The sequence below is a fragment of the Monodelphis domestica genome, chromosome 5 (assembly GCF_027887165.1).
Source record: "Monodelphis domestica isolate mMonDom1 chromosome 5, mMonDom1.pri, whole genome shotgun sequence".
Lineage (NCBI taxonomy): Eukaryota > Metazoa > Chordata > Mammalia > Didelphimorphia > Didelphidae > Monodelphis > Monodelphis domestica.
Genome location: NC_077231.1, coordinates 310016542 through 310039521, shown reverse-complemented (window position 1 = coordinate 310039521; position 22980 = coordinate 310016542). Strand labels below are relative to the sequence as shown.

Below are 22980 nucleotides of genomic sequence, written 5' to 3'. Positions count from 1 at the left end.
AAGTTTTTATTGTTGTTGATTATAATGTTGTCATTGTATGAATTGTTTTCTAATTCTGTTCATTTCACTCTATATTCATTTGTAGAGATATTTCTATGTACTTTGAAAAGATTTCTTAAGGCACACTAACTTTCCTTTACAGTAATAAAATATAATTCATTCAACCATTCTCCAATAAGTGAGTACCACTTTAGTTTCCAATTTGGGACTACTATAATAAGAACCACTATAATTTCTTTGTTCATATGAGTCTTCTCTCTCTCTCTCTCTCTCTTTCTCTCTCTCTCTCTCTCTCTCTCTCTCTCTTTTGAGAGAGTAGGGGAGTGGCATGGTAGGGTCAAAGGGTAAAGGCATGTTTCCAAATTGCTTTCCAGAATGGATGGACCAATTCATGGTTTCACCAAGAGTGCACAAGTGTGCCTATTTTCTTCAAGCTTCTCTACATTTTACATTTCACCTTTTATCCTCTTTAATAATATGTTGTTCGCTTTATAGTGAAATCTCAGAATTTTAGTTAGTATTTTTCTAGTTATTAATGATTTGGAGCATTTTTTCCTATGAGTGTTGATAGTTTCAATTTTTTCCTTTGAAAAATAATCTGTTCATATAATTTTTTAAAAATCAGTTTTGTTTCCAGGTCTGAATTCTCTCTCAGATCCTTGTTCATATTCTTTGACCATTTGTTTGCTGAGGAACAGCTCTTAGTCTTAAAATTTCAAAACAGTTCTTTCCATATGGTGTTTGTGAGACATTTATCAGAGAAATTTACTCCACAGGCTTTACCTGTTCCTCCCTGCATTAGATTTTTGCAGGACTTTTTTTTTTATAGACTTGAAATTGTTTATTTTAACTTTAATGATTCTATCACTTGTTAGCCACGAACTCTTCCCCTACATCCATACATCTGAAAGGTAGCTTCTTCCTCACTGCTTTAATTACTTAAGGTCACCTTTTATATCTAAGTCATGAATTCATATCTCATATAGACAAGAAAAGTGAGGCTAATGGCAAAATGACTTGCTAAATGCCTCTCATCATAGCTTATTTATGTAGTGAGGCCAGGAGTCAGAACTAGAACCCAGATCTCTTTAAGATGATAGTTTTAAAGCCAGACGGGAGCATAGGGATCATTTTATAAGAGAAGAAAGCTGAAACACATAGAGATTAAACTTCTCACTATCATACAGTGACTAAATACTTGAAGGGAGATTCAAACTTTAGTCCTGCCAACTCCAGCACTAAGGCTCTAACCAAGCAGCTCCTCAAGCTTCTGGTGACTCTGGGAGCCAGTCTTTCTTTTGTTTGGTCAGCCTCCTAATAAGAGAGTTTGGAATTGAATTTAAGAAAATGAGCAAACAAGACTTGACAATGATCGGCTTGTCTTGGGTTTTACAGGTTTTCTGTTTCTCCTCCTTCTCTGCTCCTCCCTCCATCTCAGTCTGGCATCGTGTTTTGCCCATAGTGGGCGCTTAACGTCTGTGGAATTGATTTAATTCTTGTGGGCTCTTGCACTGATCAAGTGGAGTGTGTGTGCCTTCTCTCCCAGGACCCTGAGGCTTCCTACTGAAATGGTTTTTTTTTTTTTATCCCTTTCCCAGAAAGAAAACCATCCTCAGCCACCCCTTACCCCAAGAAGCAGCAATGGTATAAGTGACTGTGATTTTTCCAAGTCAGGCTGCATCAAGCAACACTAAATGGCAAAGAATTGGCTTTGGAGTCAGGCAGCTCTGAGTTCGAAGGCACCTCTAATTTAGAATGATTGGATCATCTCTTAACAACTCTGAACTTCTGTTGCAAAGTGGAGATAATCATGCCAGACTGGGCACTGAGGTCAAATGAGATCACGAATGGAAAGTTCTATAGAATTGTCAGTGTCTCTATTCTTCCTTTGCCCAAGAGGGAGAGAAGCCTGCAGGTTGTATGTAAATGTCTGTACAATACATATAGCTGTACTGAGAATGACCATTTCAATGTGTACATCCATAAAGCTTCAGAATGATTTTTAGGGCTGTCTATAATTTCATTGGTACAGTGAGCAACAAATGAATTTTTAAAGTACTGGTTCAACAGTTCCTATTCTCAGAGTTGCTTGGGGGCAACTGTGAGAGAAAGTAATTTGCCTGGAGTTATACAGCAAATACCTATCAGGTGCCTCTCTTGAACCCAAGTGTTCCCAATTCAGAGGCTTGCTCACTCTCCGCTGTACCTTTTTGTCTTTTCCCAGAATGCCTCGGACACAAATTTTCTACAATACATCTCCACCACTACTCCTGTATGTTGGAAGTTGGGAAGTCACACGCTGCCTGTAATTCACATCTTCCACCCTGAGACTTGGGGAAAAGGTATGGTTTTTCCCTTGCCCTGCTTCTTCCTTCCCTTCTGGGCAATTATACTTTCCAGCTGTGGACGCTGGGCATCAAACTCGTTAGAATAAAGGCGGTTCCTCAAAAGGCTCAGAACGTGTGACTCAGGCAGCTGGACACTTGTCCTTCTCAGCTTCCTGATCTCACTTTCTAAGCTAATTGTTGTGATTCCTGCTCTGACTCCTGCCCTAAGAGAACCGGTCTGAACGAGTCCTGAGCAGGGCTAAGAGTTGATCTGGCAGCAGCTGTTTGCTCCCTTTTCCCATCTCCAGCGACCTCAGAGCTCGGCAGGTACTGAGGAATGAGGAAAAAAGTTCTTTAGTGAAAGAATTCCTTAAAGAAAGGTCCCCTATGCGGAGTGAAGCCAACAGATCAAATAAAACGTTGTATGCAGTAACAGCAATATTGTTTGAGGGTCACAGAATGACGAAGCTATTCCAAGTAATATGAATATTTAAGTCAACTGTGAAGGACTTATGAAGGAAAATGCTTCCCCTCCGAAAAGGAACTGATATATGGAAATGTGTACTGCATGGTTCCATGTGTATATCTAGATCTTCTGCTACAGGGGTTGGGGCACAGGAAGGGAGACAACTTGGAACCCAAATTGGAACAAAATAAATAAATAAAACAGATATTTTAAAATGACATTAAGAAACGTCTCATCTAGACTTGGGACCAGGAGTTTATGTGCCCCAGGCAAGAACTGGACATCGTGCTTTCCTTTTCCTTTATTCCAAAGTGGGGAAATGGAGCCTCATGTATCTATGTCTGTCTACCAATCACTTGGCCTTTCTCTAACATACTGCATGGTGCATGGCATGGAGAGGGAAACTTTTGGAGTTCAAATATGAAGCTTTTCTGGAGAGCAAAATTTGAAAACATCCCTCCTTTTGTCCTAAGCTACTGTGCATTTGGCTTATCTTGGCTTTGTACCTAGAGACAAAAGAAAGGTGGTTAGCTAATGGATTCTCCTGAATTATGTGTTGTTTGAGAAGGAGGAAAGCAGACAAATAAGAGGAAGCTATGATCAATTTTTACACATAAAAATAAATGATGAGTTATTATTATTATGTATCAGGAGGGAGTCACTTAACTCCAGATTTGAAGACTCCCAGGACTCCTAGTCTTATTAGCAGATGTAGATACAGGAAATAATACAGAACATGGGTGCTGGTTTTGGGGAGCTATTTGACCAGCCTAATGGAGGCATATAAGGGAAGAGAAAAACAAACAAACAAATAAAGTGCCTTTCCTTAGCCCAGGTTGGTTCTTTGCTAATTCTGGGAAGGACTGAGTGGGAACCTAAGAGAGAATGCTCGATGTTGAAATATCAAGGATAATTCCAAGACTTCCAGAAAAATATTTTAGGAATAAGTTTAGACCCACTGTTCCCTTTTTACAAATAAAAAAAGTGAGAAGCAGAGGATTTAAGTGACTTAGCCAAGGCCACACAAGTAGAAAGTAGCAACAACAATTTGAACGGTCTCCATATCCGGTGCTCTTACCACTACAACCTGCTGTGTCCTAATGGTGTCTGGAGCTCAAGAAACATCCACACATCTTTGCAAGAGGCCACAGAAAGACCAGTTTTCTCTTTAGTCTCCAGGAGTTGGAGGGTCTAGGAGATTAGGAAGAAGAACGCCAAGCTGTTTTGGGTGACCCTCTGATCCAGAACGAGGGACCACACTCCCTTATCTCCATTTCTTTTGCCACATGGGCCCCTGGAGGACAGGGCTTGCCACATCTTCCTTTGTGGTTTCCCTCAGGCTAATCTATATTGGTCCTGAAAATCGTAGATTTGGAGCAAAGATCTGTATACTCGTGCAAAATCACGGTACCAACCAATGCAAACAACAGATAAAAATGAGACAGAGAGAAGACAAGGAGTAAGGAGACAAGGTGAAGATTTAACTCAGTTTCCCCGGATTTCTAGCTTACTGGGACTAAAATCACTGGATTTTTGTTTCTGTAAGGGACCCTGTTCCTTCTCTCTAGGTCTTTCTCTTTTGTCTCTAGAATGGGTCAAGACCTCTGGCAAGAGAAAGAGGGTTTGCAAAAGTTCAGGGTGCAGGTGAAAGGGGCAGCTCTGTGCAGAAGTTGAAAGTTTTGAGGGGAGGGGAACTCAGAGCTCTCCATTCTCAGGCTCTTGGGGGATGGAAGTACTTCTCTGCGGTGAAGGAGGCTAGCCCACCTCAGCGAAGCTGTCCATAGTTGATGCTTCCTCTACTGTTCCTCGTTAGAGGTTGCCGTGACCAGAGACGGTCCTGAGCCTCGAGTTCTGAGTTCTAAAGAACCTGATCAAGTGAGAAGGCTCAAACTAATTCTGCTATTCCTCTTCCTGTGATCGAGTTCACCCGTGGTAGGTTAGATGGTGATTCTGGGGTGACGCTGAACAGGATTCGTCTCTTCTTTTTCTGGGAGGGAGGAGGCTCATAGCAGTCCCTAAATAAAAACAAGAGCTGAGTAGTAAAGATTACAGTCTTCCAGTGTCTTCTGTGGAACATCCTGTCCACTTCAGAGTGGACAAAGTCCTAAAAGCTTAGACTACATCCTTAGTGAAGGATTCGGCTGGACTCGGAGGAAAACGTCCAGGATTCGAGGTCAGAGGACCTAGGTTCCAATCCTGATTTTTCCACTTTCTGTTGGGACCTTGGACAAGTCCAAGCTCTGCTCTCCCGGCCTGGGTTGAAACAGAAAGGGGGTGGTTCTAAGGCTCCCTATATCACCTTGGAACGTTCCACTCTGTGACCTTGGGGTCTCACATTGTTCATGGGCAAAATGAAAGGCGTTAGACTAGATAATCTCTAAGGTTCTAGTTCTCGATCTCTAAACCCTGTTCGGTCAGGGATTTCAGCCCTTATTTCTAGCTGGAACTTCCTGGAGGCAGACAACTTTCCTCTCCCCAGCCTTTCTCTCTTTGATTCTCCTCTCCGATGAATAAAACACAATCGGCCCCTTTCGATCCCCTCCCCAGTCCCCAGCCAACCTCGGTACCCCCGAAAAGGCAATTTATCTAGGCCTAAATTTCAAAGGCGAGGGCCCCTGAATGGCAGCCCAAAGCCTCCCCACTCCAAAAGCCAAAGCCGCAGACAGGCTTCGCCAATTAATGAGCCACGGAAGGACAGGTGGCCATTTATTCAGGGGAGGCTTTCAGGGACTCTTCTTTTGTCCTTCCATTTTACGAAGAAGCGCCGACATATTGAAACGAACTTCCCCCGCCGCGGGGATCCAGATACCTGCCTTTGAGGTCCTCTGTCCCCGAAATGTGCGCGGTCAGTCTACGGAACAGGGGCTCGCCAAGTGGGCTTCGAAGGCCGGCGAGCCTGAAAAGGGAAAAGCAAACAAACCAAAGAAAAAGGAGATGGTAATACAATATGGACTGGGGCCACAGCAATGCTCTCGAAGAACTGCCGGCAAAAATGCGCGTTCTCGGTACGCCTGAAAAGCCCGAGGTGATTGCTGCTGGGAGAAAATGGAATTCTGATAACGAGAGGGGGGAAACCAAGGATGTTTCTGGGAAGACCCAATGGCCCGTACTTCCTCCTTCGTGGAAGAGGTGGGGAACTGCTAGACCGGAATAGTATATACATTATCAGATGGGGAGAGGTCTCTGTATTGTTTGTATATTTTGCTTGTTATTGTTTTTTGTCCAAAGGGAGAGTTCGAACTGGAGGTAGGCAGGAAACGACTGCTGTAAAGACGAAAGTATAAACCATTTTTACCCCCTCCTTTCCAACAATCAACAATTTACGATAGTCCCCGACAAATCCTTGAAACATACTTCCTACCTCTCGCTAGCGAGGTGGGGGACTGCTCGGGCAGATTATCGAATACTTTGTCAGGCGTTTATAATGGTAAATCTGTTACAGCCGTTCTTAGTTAAACGCCGGAGGAGAAATTTTTCAGAAATGGCTGTACCTTAAAAACAAAAGGAAAAGACTTAAAACATTTTTTTAAAAGAAGAGAACCCAGATGCTCAGCTCTCATTCCTCCACCTCTTCAGCAGCAAGGAATGAAAAGACTGGACCAGATGCTAGTAGAGATCGGAAATTCCTGGATGCTAGGTCGGGGGGAAGGGTGACCTGGAGGGACTCCGGGTTCCATTTTAAATAACAAATACATCTTATCTTCCCACCTCGGCCGCCCCAGGGTAATATCCTTCCCAGGCCGCCCCGCCGCCCCGCCCCTATGCTCTTAACTGCAGGAAACAGGTCCGGAAGCTTTTGAACTACAGAGAATTGAAATACGAGAGCTCAGGCTCTCAGGATCTTCAGAGATAGTCAGCCCTCCCCTCCCGAGAGTCAAGAATGACCTGAGAGGGGCTTCTTACCCAACCTGGCTGCTCATTTTCCCTTCTTGGGCTCCCCGTGACCCTTCCAGATGCTTTCCTCGAAAGCCTGGTTGCCTATGGTTTTCTCTGACTCCTTCTTGGGCTAGCTGGGCCCAGACAGCGAGCGGGGAGATTGGACTTCTCTGGACTTCCTTCCAGATTTCACCAATGTCGCTAAAAGAATTGTAATGAAACAGTAACAGTGATGCCAGCCAGGCATCAGTAGGCGTCCCTGCTCCAAACCCTAAGAAGGAGGTGGAAGGGGAAGGTCTTTCCTCTTATCTCTTTTCTCCTTTTTGCCTTTTTTTCTTTCTCTTTCTCCCTTTGTCCTCTCTTCTTTCCTTCCGTTAATCCTAATTCTTTTCTCCTTCCCTTCTTCCTTCCTTCCTTCTTTCCTTCCTTTCTTCCTCCCTTTCCCCCCTTCTCTTTCTTTACATTTTTTTCTCTTGTCGGTATATCTTCAGCTCCTTAAGGTCTACTTTGGGAAACAAAATTTTAGGAAAAGAATCCAACACTCGATTCAACTCAATGCAATGGTATTCTCACGCTGCACTCCCCCTTTCCCCAATTCGGTTGCAGTCCAAACGACCCCAGTCAGCAAGCCCGGTAGAGCAAATCCCAACATATTGGAATAGAAACGAAATCCATTAGAAACTCCGGAGAACTGGAGAGGACAGATAATTGGGTTGTCGTTGTTGAAGCTTCCATCCTGGGGGAAGAGTCGCAGTGTTCTGGAACTTGACCTCAGTTTTCCTAGGCTCACTCTACCTGTCTGCAAAGACTTTCCATCCCTTGGGGACCCCTTTTCCTTCCAATTTCCAAGGGATAGTTATAATACCAAAATAATTGTCATTCCCATTCCCAGAGCCCTTTAAGATTTACAAAGCTTTCTGCATCTGTTATCTTGTTTGCTGGACGGAAGGGAAAAACCCCTAATGGAGGGACACATCTGTGTTGTGCACCTCTGGAAGCACAGAACCTAAGCGGGGGGGGGGGGCTATGATTTTGAGATCACCACGCCCCCATCTTCGGCCTCCAGAAAATACCGAAGAGGAAGAAATAGCCAAAGGGAGGGAAATCCCACTCAATCGTATTAAGGGAGGGGAATGGTGGAGGGAAGGTGGAGTTTTCCAAGAAGCGGGTCCCAAGTGGCTTGGATAGAGACAGATTTATTCCTAGTCGGACCCTACCGGGAAGGATCGGAAGCCCAGTGAAAGTGACTGGGGGTGGAGACTGTGGAGGTGGGATGGGGGGAGAAAGGCGGTGATCAAAATAGTGAAGGATTGGCTTAGAAAGGCCGAGTCCCTTCGCTGGGGTAGCTTCCGGTAGCCTAGGGAATTCAGATGTTCTGGAAGACTTCGGGTTTGAGAAGGAAGGAAAGAAAGACAAAAGCCATGACTGGCTTCGTGCCGACTTTGGAGAGGGGGACGAAGGTAGCTTCAGAATTCCGCATTCTCAGCCTACTCTCTCTACAAGCAAATGCCTAGTCTGTTTAGATCCTCCTACCAACCCCGCCCCTCAGCCCCACTTTCTCTGGATTCTACAGTGGGCCTAGAGTTCTGCCTTTGGCTAGTCTCATCCAACCCGAGCGAGCAGAGCAGCAGATTCCAGGCTCTCTCCATCAGACTCAATCAGCCAATTCCAATCGGGAAGGTCCAATGGGATCTTCTTTCCTTTGAAGGAAGTCGAAAAATAGATTGAGGGAAGAGCCCAGGTCTCTCCCTGAACCTCCCTTCCTTGCGGAACCCCAGTTCTCCCATCCCCAACTTTCCTATCTCCTAAAAAAAAAAATCCCACCCCACACCACTGCGCATTTTCTCCTCGGGACGAAGAAAGAGGCTTCCAACGGTGGGCAGAGGAAGAATTCGTGTCTGGGTCTCCCAGCAAAGCAGGAATGGAGGGCGTTTCTAGGAGCAGCTCTCGAGAGAGACAGAGACAAAGTGAGGGACAGACAGAGACCGAGAGGGAGAGAGGCAGACAAACAGACACAGGGACAAAAGTCCCGACAGAGAATCCGTGTTCCAAATTGTATGCCCGGGACTTCCTATCCAGGAAAAAGTGAAGGAATCTTTTGATCTCCTGTTCCCAGAAGTCATTGGGAGGGAGGTTTAAGAAAGCTCAGGTTAGTTTTTTGAGTATTCGATCAATTAAACTACCAAATCGAGAGCATTTATAAAGTGCCTCCTATATAGCAGTAGTTGCGGCTACAAAGAAACTCCGCTGTAAGGTACTTCCTCCTTCCCCACAAATAAATATCAGGTCGGGATGCACCAGCCCTCCGCCTAGTTCCGCTTTTTTTTTTTTTTTTTAAATTTAAAGAGCTTTAGAGCTCATTCGCTTGGGGGGGGGGCGTTTTTGGTTTCTTCATAACTGAGTTCTGTCCAGCCCATAGTCCCCGCCCCCCATCCCCGGAGGTCAGGGATTCCCCAAAGAGAGGCGGCTGAGCTGGGGACTTGTGCGTATACAGGTGTACACTGGGAGAATTCCGACCCTAAGACGAAGGAAAATGTAGTTGGAGGCCTAAACGTGAAAGACAAAGCTGTGAGGGTAACTCTAAGCCCGCAGGACTTTTGCCATTTGCTGGCAGCTCCCTCCTCCCTCCTCCCTCCCCCCTCCCCCATCCTTGGCAGCAGGACTGGGCTTGTAGCTCCCCCTTCCTCATTTAGTGTCAAGTATTAAGTGACTTCTTGTACAGCGCTGGCAATCGCCAGTTCTCTGGGGGAAGCAGATTTCCCCCTCTCCTCTCCTCCCTCCCCCCAGCCCCATCCCCAGAAGTAAACTGACTCTTCCGTCTTTTCAAGAGAAGTTCGCTGTCCTCAGGAAAAGCTCAAGAAACAAATATCAATTACACACACCCACGGGGGGGGGGGGGAGAGACAGACAGACAGACAGACAGACAGTCAGAGAGGGAGGGAGGGAGAGAGACAGAGACAGACAGACAGAGACAGACAGACAGACAGAGATACCTGGACTTCAGGAAGAAGTGCCCGTGCTCAGAGCCGAAGTAGTCTGGAACCACAGGCTATCTAGGAGAGGAAGACGCAAGGAATCGGTGATTACTGTCAGGCCGCCCTCTGAGCGCGGGTTTGAAAGATAACCCACAGGCAACCCCTCCAAACAGAACCTCCATGTTGACCTGTAGGAAAGTCAAGCAGAGAAGGAGAATGTGCTTCAGAGTACTGTAGCAGACAAACCTGGAGAATGGGCAGAGGAACAGGGAAGGACCTAGAAGAAAAAGCCCCCAACAGAGACTGACTCCCTACCCCCCACCCAGGCCGTTTTTCACGTCTTAGAAAAATTCAGGTTTCTTTTTCCTTCTTTTTTGAAGCTTGTAAATAGATTCTTTCAAGCCTCTGGTGAGGTTCGCAAGCTGGTGGCAATAAGCTAAAGAATTCAAACGAAAGCTGAGGTTGGCGAGGCTCTCTTCACACTTCTAAATGCACTTATGGACCCCCCGACTCAGCCAGGCTAGATCAAGGTCTCGGTTTACCAAAACAAAAACATCAAAAGGCGGCCCCCCAATTGGGAAGCGCCGCTCCCTCGGCGCCCCTTCCTCCCGAAAGGCCGAAGAGGCTGCTTTTCGACCGTGTCCCATTTGCATCCCCCCCTCCACCCCATCCCCCTGCTTTCCCCTCTCGGCCACTGCTCGCGCCCGTCTCTGTTCTCACACTCTCCTCCCCATTCGAGCTTGTCCACACCACACCTGGCGCATCACCGCCTAGCTATTAGCTTCGGGCCTCCTTTCATCTTCGGCGTGGCAGACGTCTCTATTTATCCACTTGCAATCAATGAGTGGCGTCACCAGCGGTCCCGTAATGACGCCGGCACCATTAAGGATGACAGGCTAGAAAGAAGAAGGCAATGGTGATCCCTCCCAGAGCCAGCGCAGCCCAGCGGAGCGCGAGCATCGCAAGGTGACCCTGTCTCCCTGCTGCTCTGTGCGCTCCGCTCCAATCCGCTCTTCTCCGGCAGCGCGGCCCAGCCCCACCGGCCTCTCTTTCCCTCTCGGTCTTTCTCTTCCTCTAAACCAGAGGCCAAGGGCTGCGGGCAACTGGAGCCAGGGAAGCTGCCAGGTGGGAGCTTGCTGGAGGGTAGGAGCCCCCACCTCTTTCTTTCTGGAAAGCGCTCCGGGATGGAGAGCAGGAAGGACATGGTGATGTTTCTGGAGGGAGGGCAGCTTGGCACGCTCGTTGGCAAGAGGGGAGCTAATTTGTCAGAAGCAGTGGGGAGCCCTGGCCCCGAACCCCCAGAAAACATGATCCACCGGAATTGCCTGAGCCCCCGCTCTGGCCCCTTGGCGTCCCGGGAGAGAGGCGGAGGCGGCAAGGAGGATGAAGTGGAAAGACTGCCACGGACAGCGACGGGGGCGGGGACGGAGAGCCGCCCAGCAGGGCCGGCTGGGGTGGCCCAACCACCCTCCTCGGAGTCCCCCCCAGCCAAAGGGCAGCAGAGCAGCTCGGATACCGAGTCGGATTTCTATGAAGAAATCGAGGTGAGCTGCACCCCGGACTGCGCCGCGGGGAGCGCCGAGTACCAGCACAGGAAAGGTACACACCAAGCTTTGCCCCAGCCTGCTTTCCCCCGTTAGCCTGCCTCCCTAACTCCCCGTCCCAGAGCCCCGCTGACCCTACTTCCCTCTCTCCTCCGCTGCTCTCTCGAGCAGCTAGCCTCGCCTTTGGTTCCGAAGTGTCCGGAAAAGATGGAGGGGTTGAGGGAGGGAGAAGGGATTTCTTTGGCCTAATTCCAGGTGGAGCCGCAGAGCTGTGGGGAGGTCCTGGCTGGTTACCTGGTCCCCCCAGCCCGAGCCTTCCTACTAGCCCACCACTCATTTGCCCAGCTCCGCGCCCCTCTCAGGGATTAGGCTCGGAGTCAACCTCCGTATGGGGTATTGATTCACAGGAGAGAAAGTTCCAGGCCTTGGGCTGGGGAACGGGATCTATTAGACCTAGCGCTGGACAGCCGCATTGAAGCCTCGGGGAGATAGTCTAGGAGGCCTTCACTCCCCTCAGTAGCCCAGTGCTCTGTGGCAATGTTGGGGCACACCAAGATCCGTCTTCTAAGGCCTCCAGCGCTTGGTGTGGCGGCTGGGCCGAGAGCTTTGTAGTTGGCAGGCACGCTAAGTGTGGAGGCGGACTGTGTACGCCAGCATGGGATGAGCGCAAAAACGTTTCCGAAAGAATGGTTCAAACGCAGCCAGCTGTAGGCCGCCCGAGGAGCCGCCGCCCGGCCTTTTTGCACCTCGACTAGAGGGCCGAATTACCTTGGCATTTCCAGGGCTCGGTGGCGCCAGCTCGGAAATGGTCCCAATGAGCTAATTGCCTTTGGTCTCGGACACAAAGAAGACCAGTTACATTTGAAAAGCTTAGGCCGGGAGCAGGCCTTCCCCTCCTCCCTCCCCCTCCCCCTGCTTCTCCGCCTCTACTGCCCCCTCCTTTTACACCACCCCCATTCAAGGTCCCATCCCCAGCCCTTCTTCTCCATCTCTCTTCCAATCCCAACCCAAAGAACAAGGAGCCGCCGAGGTGGGGCGGGGGTGCTGCGGGTAAGGAAACCCCACCCTTTTTCTTCTGCACTGTCCAAAGTTGAGAGATCGGTCACCACGCTCTAAGCTGGTGCGGGACCCAGCCTCATCCCTCTCGCGTCCCGAGGACTCCAGCAAACAGGCTCGGCGGCGGCGAGGAACGGAGTCCAGAAAAGAGACGGCCTCCCAGGCGGAAGAGGAGAGAGGCCCGGGTTCTCGGTCCAGCCCATTAGCCACAGGCTTTTTTACGCTCGGCTTAGGCTTCGGAGTTTGAGGGCCTTTGGTGCAGAGCTTCAGCGAGCCGGCTTGAGGGTGGGGAAACTGAGGGAGGGAGGAAGGGAGAGAGGAGAGAGATGCGGAAAAGGTACCCGGACATAACTCGCTTGCCCCTACTTCTCAAACCCCCACACTCTCATCCTATCCCTCTTCAGATCAGACTCCTTACACAAGTGGTACTCATGTACCTGTCCAAAGCCCACCTCCCACACACAAGCGCGCGCAACTCCCACACACAGTCTCCCTTCACGACTCCTCACTGACAGACTGAAAGCCTTAGTGCAAGGGGTAACGATAACCCGATTTCTCATCCCATCCTGTGGAGAGGGTGGTAAGCAAGCTGCCTCTCCCAGGACTAGTCCTTGGCCGTGTGAATGCCCAGGCGCCTAGTACAAGTTGATCCCATCTTCATTCTCTCTCCGAGGTCCCCGAAACCCATCTACCAAGTAGGAGTCTGTTCCACGTTGTCCCCTCGCCATCCCTTTCTTTCTCGGGTGGGATGTGGTGTGTGTGTGTGTGTGTGTGTGTGTGTGTGGCTATCTGCAGGAATCACTCCTTTACGTGGAGACAGCAGCCCTGGCTATGGCTTGGGGAACCTCTCTGTGTCCCTTCACCCATCAACCCCATCTCCTACCCCTATTCCCCCCTACCCCACCCCACCCCCCAGCCCGCTGAGCCGTCCCGAGTAGGCAGTGTGTCTGCTTTGGGCTCCCTTGTGCAGGGCCATGCTCCGAGGCTCTGGCTGGCAGTCCCAGCAGTGGAGGGGAGCCCCCCAAGAGCGGCGGCGGGGGAGGCCCGGGAGGCGGCGGCGGCGGGGGCGGCGGTGGCTCCCAAGGCACCCTGGCCTGCAGCGCGAGCGATCAGATGCGCCGCTACCGCACTGCCTTCACGAGGGAGCAGATTGCCCGGCTGGAGAAGGAATTCTATCGGGAGAACTACGTGTCACGGCCCCGGAGGTGTGAGCTGGCAGCCGCCTTAAACCTGCCCGAGACCACCATCAAGGTAGGTACCGTGGTCCCCAGCAACTTACTTTCCATTAACAACTAACTACTGGGCCAACTTCCCTGGCAGAAAGCACTGAGAAGGCAACTTTCCCCTTTGCCCTCTCCCCGCATCCCAAAGCTTTCTGGAGCCACTGATGGGGTGAGGGAGGGCATGGGGAGAAGTAGGGAGCTCTGAGGTCAGAGTTGAGGACTAGGAGGCCCAGGGGCTGAGACCTGGGTCAGGAGGGAGGGAGGCCCAGGGTGGGGAGGCTAAGCTTCCCTCTATCACCCCCAGGTAATACTAGGTCTTCCGTTGGACAACACTCACTTCCTGGGCCACTGCACCAACATTAACAACTAATCTCCATGGTTATTGTTAATATTTTTTTGGAAACAAAAATCCTTCTTTCCAGGCTCCACTTCAACCTCCCCCCCCCCCCCAATATTAACTCCCAGCAGATGAGTGAGCCATGGTTTGATTCTCTCTCAGTAAAGTCCAGATAGAGGAAGCCCTTGAATTAAACAGGGCCAAGGAGGACAAGGGACTTCAAACAAATGGCTTCAAAGCCTCAGCTTCTGGAAAATATTCTTTTTATGGGGAAGTGTTCAGGGACAGTTTCGGGGCTCCCAGTTTACTTTCCCCACATTCCTGTCCACCAATCATCCAGACTTGTCCCTACCTTTAAGTTTAGAGGGGGAAAATCCCATGGTGCAGTTGTTCTGGAACAGAAAAATGGGTCTAGAAGCCAGTTAGGCCTATGTGCCAGGGCAGAAATGGGAGGATCAGGGAGATCTGGTGAGCATTCAGAGGCTCCTCTGTTTCCTTCATCTGTGCCAGGTGTGGTTCCAGAACCGCAGGATGAAGGACAAGAGGCAACGCTTAGCCATGACTTGGCCTCATCCAGCTGATCCTGCTTTTTATACTTACATGATGAGCCATGCTGCGGCCACAGGCAACCTGCCCTACCCATTCCCCTCTCACCTGCCCCTTCCTTACTACTCACACATGGGCCTTGGAGCCACCTCAGCCTCTGCTGCTGCCCCCTTCAGCACCCCATTGAGACCCCTGGATACCTTCCGGGTCCTGTCCCACCCTTACCCTAGACCTGAACTACTCTGTGCTTTTAGACATCCTTCTCTCTATCCAGCCCCAACAACGCATGGACTTGGGGGATCAGGGGGCAGTCCGTGTTCATGCCTGGCTTGCCACACCAGCCAGTCCAACGGACTGGCACAGAGACCTTCTGGCTCAGACTTTTCCTGCTCCTCCACAACCAGGACAGACTCTTTCATCACCTTCACGCCCTCCGTGCTGAGCAAAACCTCCTCAGTGTCCCTGGATCAGAGGGAGGAAGTCCCCCTTACAAGATAAAATGTGTATCTCAGGTTTCTTCAGAATACTCATTTTTAAGGCAGTCCCCCTTGCTCTAGGACCTACCCTTCCATCACCCACCTTTATTTAATTCCCTTCTATCTTCCCTTGGACATCTGTGGAAAAAAGGAGACGGAGGACTAGAAATAACAGCCTGAAAAGGATTTCCAGGACCACGAAGGAAATCTGCTAGTGAAATGTTGGTAAAGGAAGCCATTTGACTGGCTATATTGAAGGCACAGACTTCGATCCATCTTTGGAGAAGATGCCAGAGCCTGGCAGGGAGGGGATCTTCCTTGTGTGTCTTCAAGGCTACCTGAAAAGAAAAAAAATGATGAAACTTTAAAACTCACACAAGCACATACAGAAAAACACTCACACATACACACGCACGTACAAAGCAACCTTACTCTCCTGTCCTTACCTGACAAAGCTGAAACACTGGAAGGGGATATTGTTGTTTTTAGCAAAAGATTGTGTGTTTATACACAAACCAGGTAAAGAGCTCTCTTTGCCAGATTTTCCCAATCTAGTAATGGAGATTCTGGATAGCTACACAACCCAGTATTTCTTTTTAAAAAATAGAGAAAGGAAAAATTGTTTTGCTGCCATAAAGATCCTACCAACCTGTATATATGTTTGGTGGTTTTATTGCATTATTTGTGTCTCAGAAATACAGTGTATTCCAAATGACTAGGATCTAATTTCTTCCCTAGAACTCTCTTTCCACCCCACCCCAACTTGTTTCTCAATTGATTTCTGTCTGTCTCTGTCCCCTCCTCTTGTTTGTCTCACAAAAAGGTCTTCAAAGGAAGGGGAGTGGGTATCTTTCCTTGTGTCAAGGAAATCTGAGTGTTATTTACCCTGAAACAAGTGTCTGATCACCAGAGGCTGAAGGGTGGCCCCCCCCCCTGGCTAAATTAGCAAGGCTGTATATGTAAGGAGGGCTTTTAAATGCCTAGTGTACAACAGCATGTGCTTTGAACAGAGACCATGAGCCAACCGTTAACAAGCCGCCAAGGGAAGAGATTAGGTGATGGGGAGTGGGGTGGGGAGAGCAGAACTCCTATGGACAATCACAGTGTGCAAATTAGAGCAGAATTTCTTCTATTTGTTCTTTGCCTGTCCCTCATCCATTTGGCTTTTAAAGCTCTCATGGTCCTCTAGCCCCTATATTTTACCTATTCCTATACTCACCACCTGCATTTGTGTTTGTCTTTCAGAAGTTCTCTATGTAATTCACTGTCTCTGGGGTTGGGGGAGTTTTTTTTTCCCTTCCAGAGGGTTTTGCAGCCCAGGGGAAGTAAGACTTCCTTCCTTACCATCTTGTGTCTTGGTGGAATAGAGAATAATTTGTTGCTATCTAACCCAGCCCCAATTTTTTTTCTTGGAAGCCCAAAGATTTAGATTCATTACCATGTTTCAATAAAAAGGTCTCAAAGATCCATGTGAGAGCACCTTAGAGTGGGGGCTTCTATTATAAAAAAGAGGAGGTGCCAAAACTTTTTTTTCTTGGGGATGGGAGAGAGAGAGATTTGGTTTCATTTCCTATTCAAAAGAATATACAATAGGCCTACTAAGTAGAGGAAAACAAAGCTCCCCCTTGCTGAGCTGGTCAAGTGGATATGTGGGAAGATCACCAGACCAGTTAATGGTCCTTATCTTTCTCAACTTCTCCCTATCAATCTCCAACAAATGCATCTGGTGAGAGGGGCATTGTTTAAACAGTGCACTTTATTTTGAGAGAAATTAGAAAAAGGGGCTTTTGTGGGGTGTTGTCTGTTTATTTCCTCCTTCCATCCCTTTCAATGTACTAACTGGCTGGAAAATAGGAGCAAATGGAAGAAAGTTCACATCTAGGCACTTTGCAAACTGTTACATGTGTACATCTATAGAAAGTTTTATATGTCTATATATCTTGATATGAGTACTTGAAACAGCTTCAATGAGGAAAAGGAAAGTTCAGGAGTCCAGGGTAGGGAAGTGATGAAATCCTGAAGTGCTTTGGGTTGAAGTGAGGGAGGGGAAAACACCTGCAGCATTCCATTTAGAACCAGCTTCTGTCTAGAGTTCCATTCTCAAGCAGAACAGTTTAAATTGGTTCAGGGAACTTCGATAGAGCACTTTAGAGTGAGATTCGCTTGAGAAAAACTCTGAGATCAGTCTCCCCAATACAGAGTATGGTTTGGATTATCCAATTGGGGAGTTTGTGTTGGCTGAGCTATGAGGTACCTGAGTGCTTGCTTCAGGTGCTCAACTTTGGCCAGTGAGAGGGAAAAGGAGGGGCCCTCCAGAGAGGGGAGACAGCATCAGCTCTGATCTGCAGCTCCGGATCCACTCATCCACTCCCCCACCCCCATTGCTGGCTTCACCTTTGTTTCAGAGAAAAAGTCCGAAGCAAACCCACTAAAGCCAGCCCCACCTCCCCTTCCTTTTCCCTCTCTCTCTCCCCACCTCCGCGCACCAAGCCCTTCACCCAAAGGATCCCCCATCCCCACCCCGGAGAGCTGTGGCTCTCCTCGGTCAGGGTGGACTGTCTTCCAAGGATCTGGCTGCAAAAAAAAACAACAACAAAAAAACAAAACAAAAAAACCCCGATGGCGCATTTCTTCGTTTTCTTTGGTCGGAGGCCCGAGATTGCTTGCGACAGGTAAATAGGCTGCGGGCTGCGGTGATGCCAGGCGTATTTTCAGTTAATAGGGAGGGAAAATGAGGTGTCTGCAGCGATATTGGAAAGTACAAGATCGATGATCCGTCCTCGTGTCCAATCAGCAGCCTTTAATTGACTGTATTTTCTGGGTAATTGAGCCACTCTTCCTCCAAATTGAAGTGGAAGATATAACAATACATCTTGCCAGGGGGAATTACTCATCACTTCATAATGAAATTTTCCTTTTGCCAAGCATCGAGGTTTTGTGCTGGGGCGAGTTCAGCTCCCCCGGCCCGCCCCCAGCCCCCTTCCTTTTCTTTCTCTTTTAGTATTTCCCCCGAGTTGGCCAGAACCAGGGGGCTGCTTAATAGGGCACTCTCCACAAGTGTCAGGCTCTTACTCCTTCTCCCGGAGCCCTACGGGCTTCAAGGTATTAGGGGAGCCCTGGAGATTGGAGCAGAAGCCCGAAATCTCCCCATAGCCCTCTACTGGCTCTCCCGAGGCGGGAGAGCACCAGCACCTCCCCACAAAGATCAGGGCCTTTCGGAAAGCGCAGAGTAGCCTGACAGAGGTGCCTTCCTTGGGTCTGGTGGGCCACACCTGCTGCCCCGGCCGGGGGCTCCAGCCTGGGCTGCTCCCGGGCTTCCATCCAGCTTAAGGGAGCGCCTGCCTACACTCAGGCTCGGCCAAGCTGTTGGCTTTTGATTGATTGCCTTATTAAAGCGTGTTCTTGTAAGTGTGACCGAGCTGATTGCATTGCATATGTTTGGGATAATGTTCACTTTAAACAACTACATAAAGAGGCCGAGCTCCGAGAGGAAGGCCAGGGAAGGACGCACTGGTACCGGCAAGCGCTGCTCGGGCAGTAAATCTCCCGGTTCTTTAGCCAAATCTCTTGGCCCGTCCCCCTTGGGCGACTCCCCCCTTTTGTTTTTCTTTGGCAGTTGGCTTGTCTCCTTGACATCTTGTCTCTAGCCTTCAGCGAGAAGCCACCCAGTCAGGACTGAGCCCCCTCCCCTCCCCATACACACATCAACAGGCTTAGTCTGCTTCGATCAGTTGCTTTACCCACCCCACCCCCTCCCCAAGGCTCTCCACTCCCTGGGAACCCTCGGGGCCCAAGAAGACAGAGTTGAAGTGTCCCCTTCACCCACTCAGCACCCCTACCTGAGCAGAAAGGCGTATGCCCCCAGACCCATTCTCCCTCAGAGCTTTGGCGAGTTTGGAGTGATCTTTTGTTCCCTAACGATTCTCCCGCTCTGGTGGTTACATTATCTCCCACCAGAAGCCCCTGGAAACCAACCTCCTCCACCATATGTCGGTTCAGAAGGGTGGGTATCATGGGGGACTGTTGCTCAGGGTGGCCAGTCTGAAGGGGATGTAGCTCCTAGGGAGAGGGTTCTTCAAATCTATGGGAACCTACTTCACCCAATCATTTACCTACCCACCTACCCATCTATCCATCTACCCACCCTTTCAGTCTTAAAAGGGGGAAAAAAAATCAAGCAGTAGCTAGTGGATTTGGGTAGGAAAAATGTATACAAATATGTTTGTGAATGAGTTTGTTTTTCCTTCTATTATTTACTTCTAGAAGTAATTTGCTCTCTGTCTGTGTGTCTGTGTCTTTGTCTCTGTCTCCCTCCCCTTCTTTCTCTGTCTCTCTTTCTATTTCCTGTCTTTTTTCTCTTGTTTCTCTCCTCTTCTGATTCTCCCCCTCTCTTTCTACTTCTCTGTCTTTTCCTCTCTTCCTCCTCCTTTCTGTCTTTTCTCTGTCTCTGTTTCTCAGTCTCGCTCCCACGGTCTCTGGTATTCTCTAGTTCACTCTCACACACGCTCTGTCTCTCTCTATTAGCTCACTTTCTAACAAAGAAAGGAAACAATTCATGGTTCTCAAATCCATTCCTCCTAATGAACTCACTGTCTCTGTCTTTCCCCCACCCCACCCCCAGCATGGTTAAAGAATCAGGCTTCAAGGGGATTGCAGGTTTATAAGAGAGAGCTTAAACATCCATTGTGAATAACTCGTTGTGTTGAGATGACAGCAGTCCTTGAAACGAATATAAGAAGCTGCATCTCTTTTTTAAGATTAAAAAAAAAAACACGAATAAGATGGAATTGGTACACAAAGTGCCCCACCCCTCCAGGAAAAGGAAGCTTATTTCCTGTCCTCCTCCTTTGAAATGGGGACTCTGATCATTTTGCCAATGGATCAGCCATCACCTGGACCTTTAATCTACATTATCACAGGCCAAGAGAGACGCTAACGAATGGTCCCAGCTCCTACATCAGCAGATGGGGGGAAAGGGGAAGGAGGACCCAAACCTCGTTAAAGTAAAGAGAGGGCAAATTCCTTTCCTAAATAGTTTTCTCAGCAAAGAAGTGGGATTTCAGAATTGAGGGAAAGGATGTGAGAGAAAGCCAGAGAGAGAGAGAGAGAAGGACAGGGAAAACGACAAATGGAGAAAGGAAAAGAAAAGGGAAGAGGAGAAGACAAGAGAGGAGGAGAAATAGTGAGAAGAGAAGAGAGAAGTAAGGAGGGAGAAGAGGAGATGTAAGGAGAAAAGAGAAGAAGAGAAGTAAAGAGAAGAGAAGTGAGGAAAGGGGAGAGGAGAAGAGAGGAGATCATCAAAATCTTTTACAGGCTGAATCATTCCTGGTATTCTGGGCCCTCGGTTTTTTCATAGATATTCATAGAAGGATAGAAGGGTTAGTTAGAGAGAGGGGGAAAGGAGAAAAGAGAGGGAGAGAGATGAGAAAGGAAAGCAAGAGATCTGGCCACTTAGAAATAACACGAAAGCATTAAGTAATTATTTAAAACAAGGCTGTTTAGAAAAATATTTGTATTTATTGCAGCTGCTCGATTGGCCTCGTTAAAGGCAGCAAGCATTTAAATCGGTTACAATCTCATTTAAATCCCGCTCCGTTCCAGCAGGCTGGGGCGCCTGAATAGCCCAATCACTCCGTAATGATGATGAATGAGAAATTAATTCACATACAAGCAAGACAATTTAGGCCTTCATCTGTTTAAATAGCCTTCCGATATTATCCGCAATCGCAGGTCACAGATTGAATCAATTGTCCAATCCTGTGAAAGTCACATCCTCGCATCTTCATCCCGGTTATTTATGGCGCAGCCGGGGCTGCTGAAAGGTAGACGCTGTTAACAGGGACAATTACTTCAAGGAAAGCGTTGACAAAATGGAAAACAAATGCCTGTCTTTCCTTGCCAAGTCGAGATCCAGAGCTGGGCCTGGACCCAAGCTTTTTGGAAGCAGGCAAAGGAGCCTTGGGGGCCAAGAAAAGTGGCCTGCCTGGCCCCCCTTCCAGGCCAGGCTGGGTCAGGCTGCCCTGCCCTTCCCCTTCTCAGCCCAAGTCCTTTCCTCTGAGTCTTCAGCCAACTTCAGTACCATACCCTCCCATCATTACCTTCCACACAGGGTTCCCAAAATCAAAGTACTTGGGGAAGTGTCTCCTACAAGCATTCTAGATCGTTCCTGAAATCTCAGTTCAACCTTCCTCTGAGCCTGGTCCACATCAGCCCTGAAGCAAGGGAGGCCCACCTACTGCAGGTCTAGGCCAAGGGAGAAAGGAGAAATTTGGAGGATGAGAAGTGGGTCTAAAAAGGAGGTAAAGCCAAGAGTCTCTCAGGAAGGACCCTGCATCTTCAGTGCAACTAGAAGCTCCTTGTAGTTTCACTCCTCTATTCATTTCCTCTAAGAGGATAACATTCTCCTCATTCCTGCCTATCCCAGGCTTATTGTTGATTCCTGGAGAACCTCCTTCTGAACTATGGCATGTTCTAGAACTAGAACTAGAGACATGTATGTGTGTATGTGTCTCTCTCTCTCTGTTTACATACATAGATAGAGTGCTAACATTTATATAGTGCCTACTAAGTACCAGGCACTACTCTAAGCACTTTAGTATTATTATCTTCTTTGATTTCCACCACCCCCATTAGGTGTCATTATTATCCCCATTTTACAGGTAAGGAAATGAAGATGAACAGAGGTTGGGACCAGGAAGCTTCCAGAATCTTTCTGCTTCCATCTAGTTTCTGACAATCTCTGTGAGATTCTTCCTTTTGGTTTTACCTTTCTGGTTTCAGGGTTTGACTCTTGTCATTTTTTCTCTTTCCTTGTCCCGCTTTCTGACTTTCTTTCTCTAGCATTCTTTCTCTCTTTTCTCCTTGCCTCTCCCTCTAATGTGTCCCCTTCTATCTCTGCGTGTGATTCTCAGCTTTATCCTTGTCTTTATCTCTGTCTCTTTCCATCCTCAACTCCTTAGGTCCTCTTCTAATCCATCTCATATTTCTCCTACTGAAAATGAAAATGCATCCTTTCTTGCTGAATAAAGGTCAGCTTTGGTTTGGCAGGGAAATGGAGCAGAATCAGAAATCTTGGCTATTGAGGGGCATGTGTGAAGGAAGGGGTATCCTTTCTAGATAGACATGTTTTCTTTTAGATTTTTAAAGAATGAAATAGGGATTTCTTCCCATTGCCTGAAGAAAAGTCCCTACATTTCCACAAGATCAAGAAAAATAGATTCCTACTTCTATATAGAAGCAGAGGCAAGGAAACTTGTTAAAGAGGACTAGTTTTCAGGTCCGATGCTGCTTTTTTTTGTAGTGGGATTTGGAGATTGTTTTTGGAGGGTAGATACATATATAGCTCCATTCTATTTAGAAATTAAATTTGGCTCTATTCGTTGGTCTAGAACCTCTGCCTTTGAGGACCTGGCTACAGGGCCTGATGGGAGTCTTCTGACTCACTCTCTGTAGCTTGGGCTCAAAAGATCCTGATGCTAGGAAATGGAAAGAGCTCTTTTCTCTTCCTTGCAGTTCTCACAAAATGGGCCCCTCCCCCAATCGAGAATTTATTTTCTGCTCTTCCCCTTCTTCCCTTATCCTTCTTCTCATTCATTTTGGCTTGAGCCAGACACTGCTTTCTGCCTTCTCTGTTCCTTTTTCTCCTCCTCCTCTCTGACTCTTCAGCCCCTCTATTTTCCCTTTCCTCGTTCATCTCCCCCCCTTCCTCCTTGCTTCTTTTCTTTTTTCCTTGGCTTCCCTCTCCTGTGTCGGGATCCGTCGGATGCCCTGAGCCTCCTCCGAAATGGGAAGCTCTTTGCTTCCCGACTCCGCTGGGCACAGGCCGAGGCGCAGTCGAATTCTCTGCAGCCAGGAGAGAGCCTGGTGCCGCAGGAGGATCAGGGACGAGCCCAGAAATGCTGCAGGAAGAGGCGGGGATGGATGGAGCACCGAAGCTGGGACTGCGCTTTGGGGCTGGGGTGCACAGGGTACCGAGCAGCTTCACGCTGCGTTTCCCTTATTCTTTTGGTCCCAGCCCGTTTTATGCGAAAAGTCGGTACGCTTGCTGGCGTAGAGTGCAAGACACATCCCTTCCGCCCAGTCCGCTGCAGCCCCACTGGCGCGGAAGCCACTTCTGGGTACCTGCCGAAGAGGTGCGCAGTCCCCAGAGCTCTG

The 22980-nt window shown here is 48.5% G+C and overlaps 1 protein-coding gene and 1 long non-coding RNA gene across 3 annotated transcripts; one reads left to right on the top strand and one right to left on the bottom strand.

The window, feature by feature from the left end:
* Positions 1-5605: 5605 nt before the first annotated feature.
* Positions 5606-12341, bottom strand: LOC103103457 (uncharacterized). Of its 2 annotated transcripts, none has more exons than XR_008912516.1 (5): positions 11957-12341; positions 9663-10540; positions 6697-8369; positions 6155-6284; positions 5606-5689 (listed from the first exon to the last, which is right to left on the bottom strand). It is a non-coding gene; the product is annotated as an uncharacterized LOC103103457 (long non-coding RNA). The 2 variants fall into 2 exon arrangements; XR_008912517.1 differs by lacking the exon at positions 11957-12341 and having other exon boundaries at positions 9663-9832; positions 10400-10486.
* EVX1 (even-skipped homeobox 1) lies at positions 10532-15480 on the top strand. The gene is made up of 3 exons (XM_001362359.4): positions 10532-11243; positions 13215-13495; positions 14315-15480. Exons 1-3 carry the CDS (start codon positions 10829-10831, stop codon positions 14846-14848), a joined length of 1230 nt encoding a protein of 409 aa, XP_001362396.1. The 5' UTR covers positions 10532-10828; the 3' UTR covers positions 14849-15480.
* Positions 15481-22980: the final 7500 nt, after the last annotated feature.

Bases quoted from the DNA above. Each gene is read 5' to 3' on its own strand.
- EVX1 (XM_001362359.4), top strand. From the start codon at position 10,829: ATGGAGAGCAGGAAGGACATGGTGATGTTTCTGGAGGGAGGGCAGCTT. The intron at 11,244-13,214 runs GTACACACCAAG...TCCCTTGTGCAG, and splicing joins CGAGTACCAGCACAGGAAAG to GGCCATGCTCCGAGGCTCTG. The intron at 13,496-14,314 runs GTAGGTACCGTG...CATCTGTGCCAG, and splicing joins TGCCCGAGACCACCATCAAG to GTGTGGTTCCAGAACCGCAG.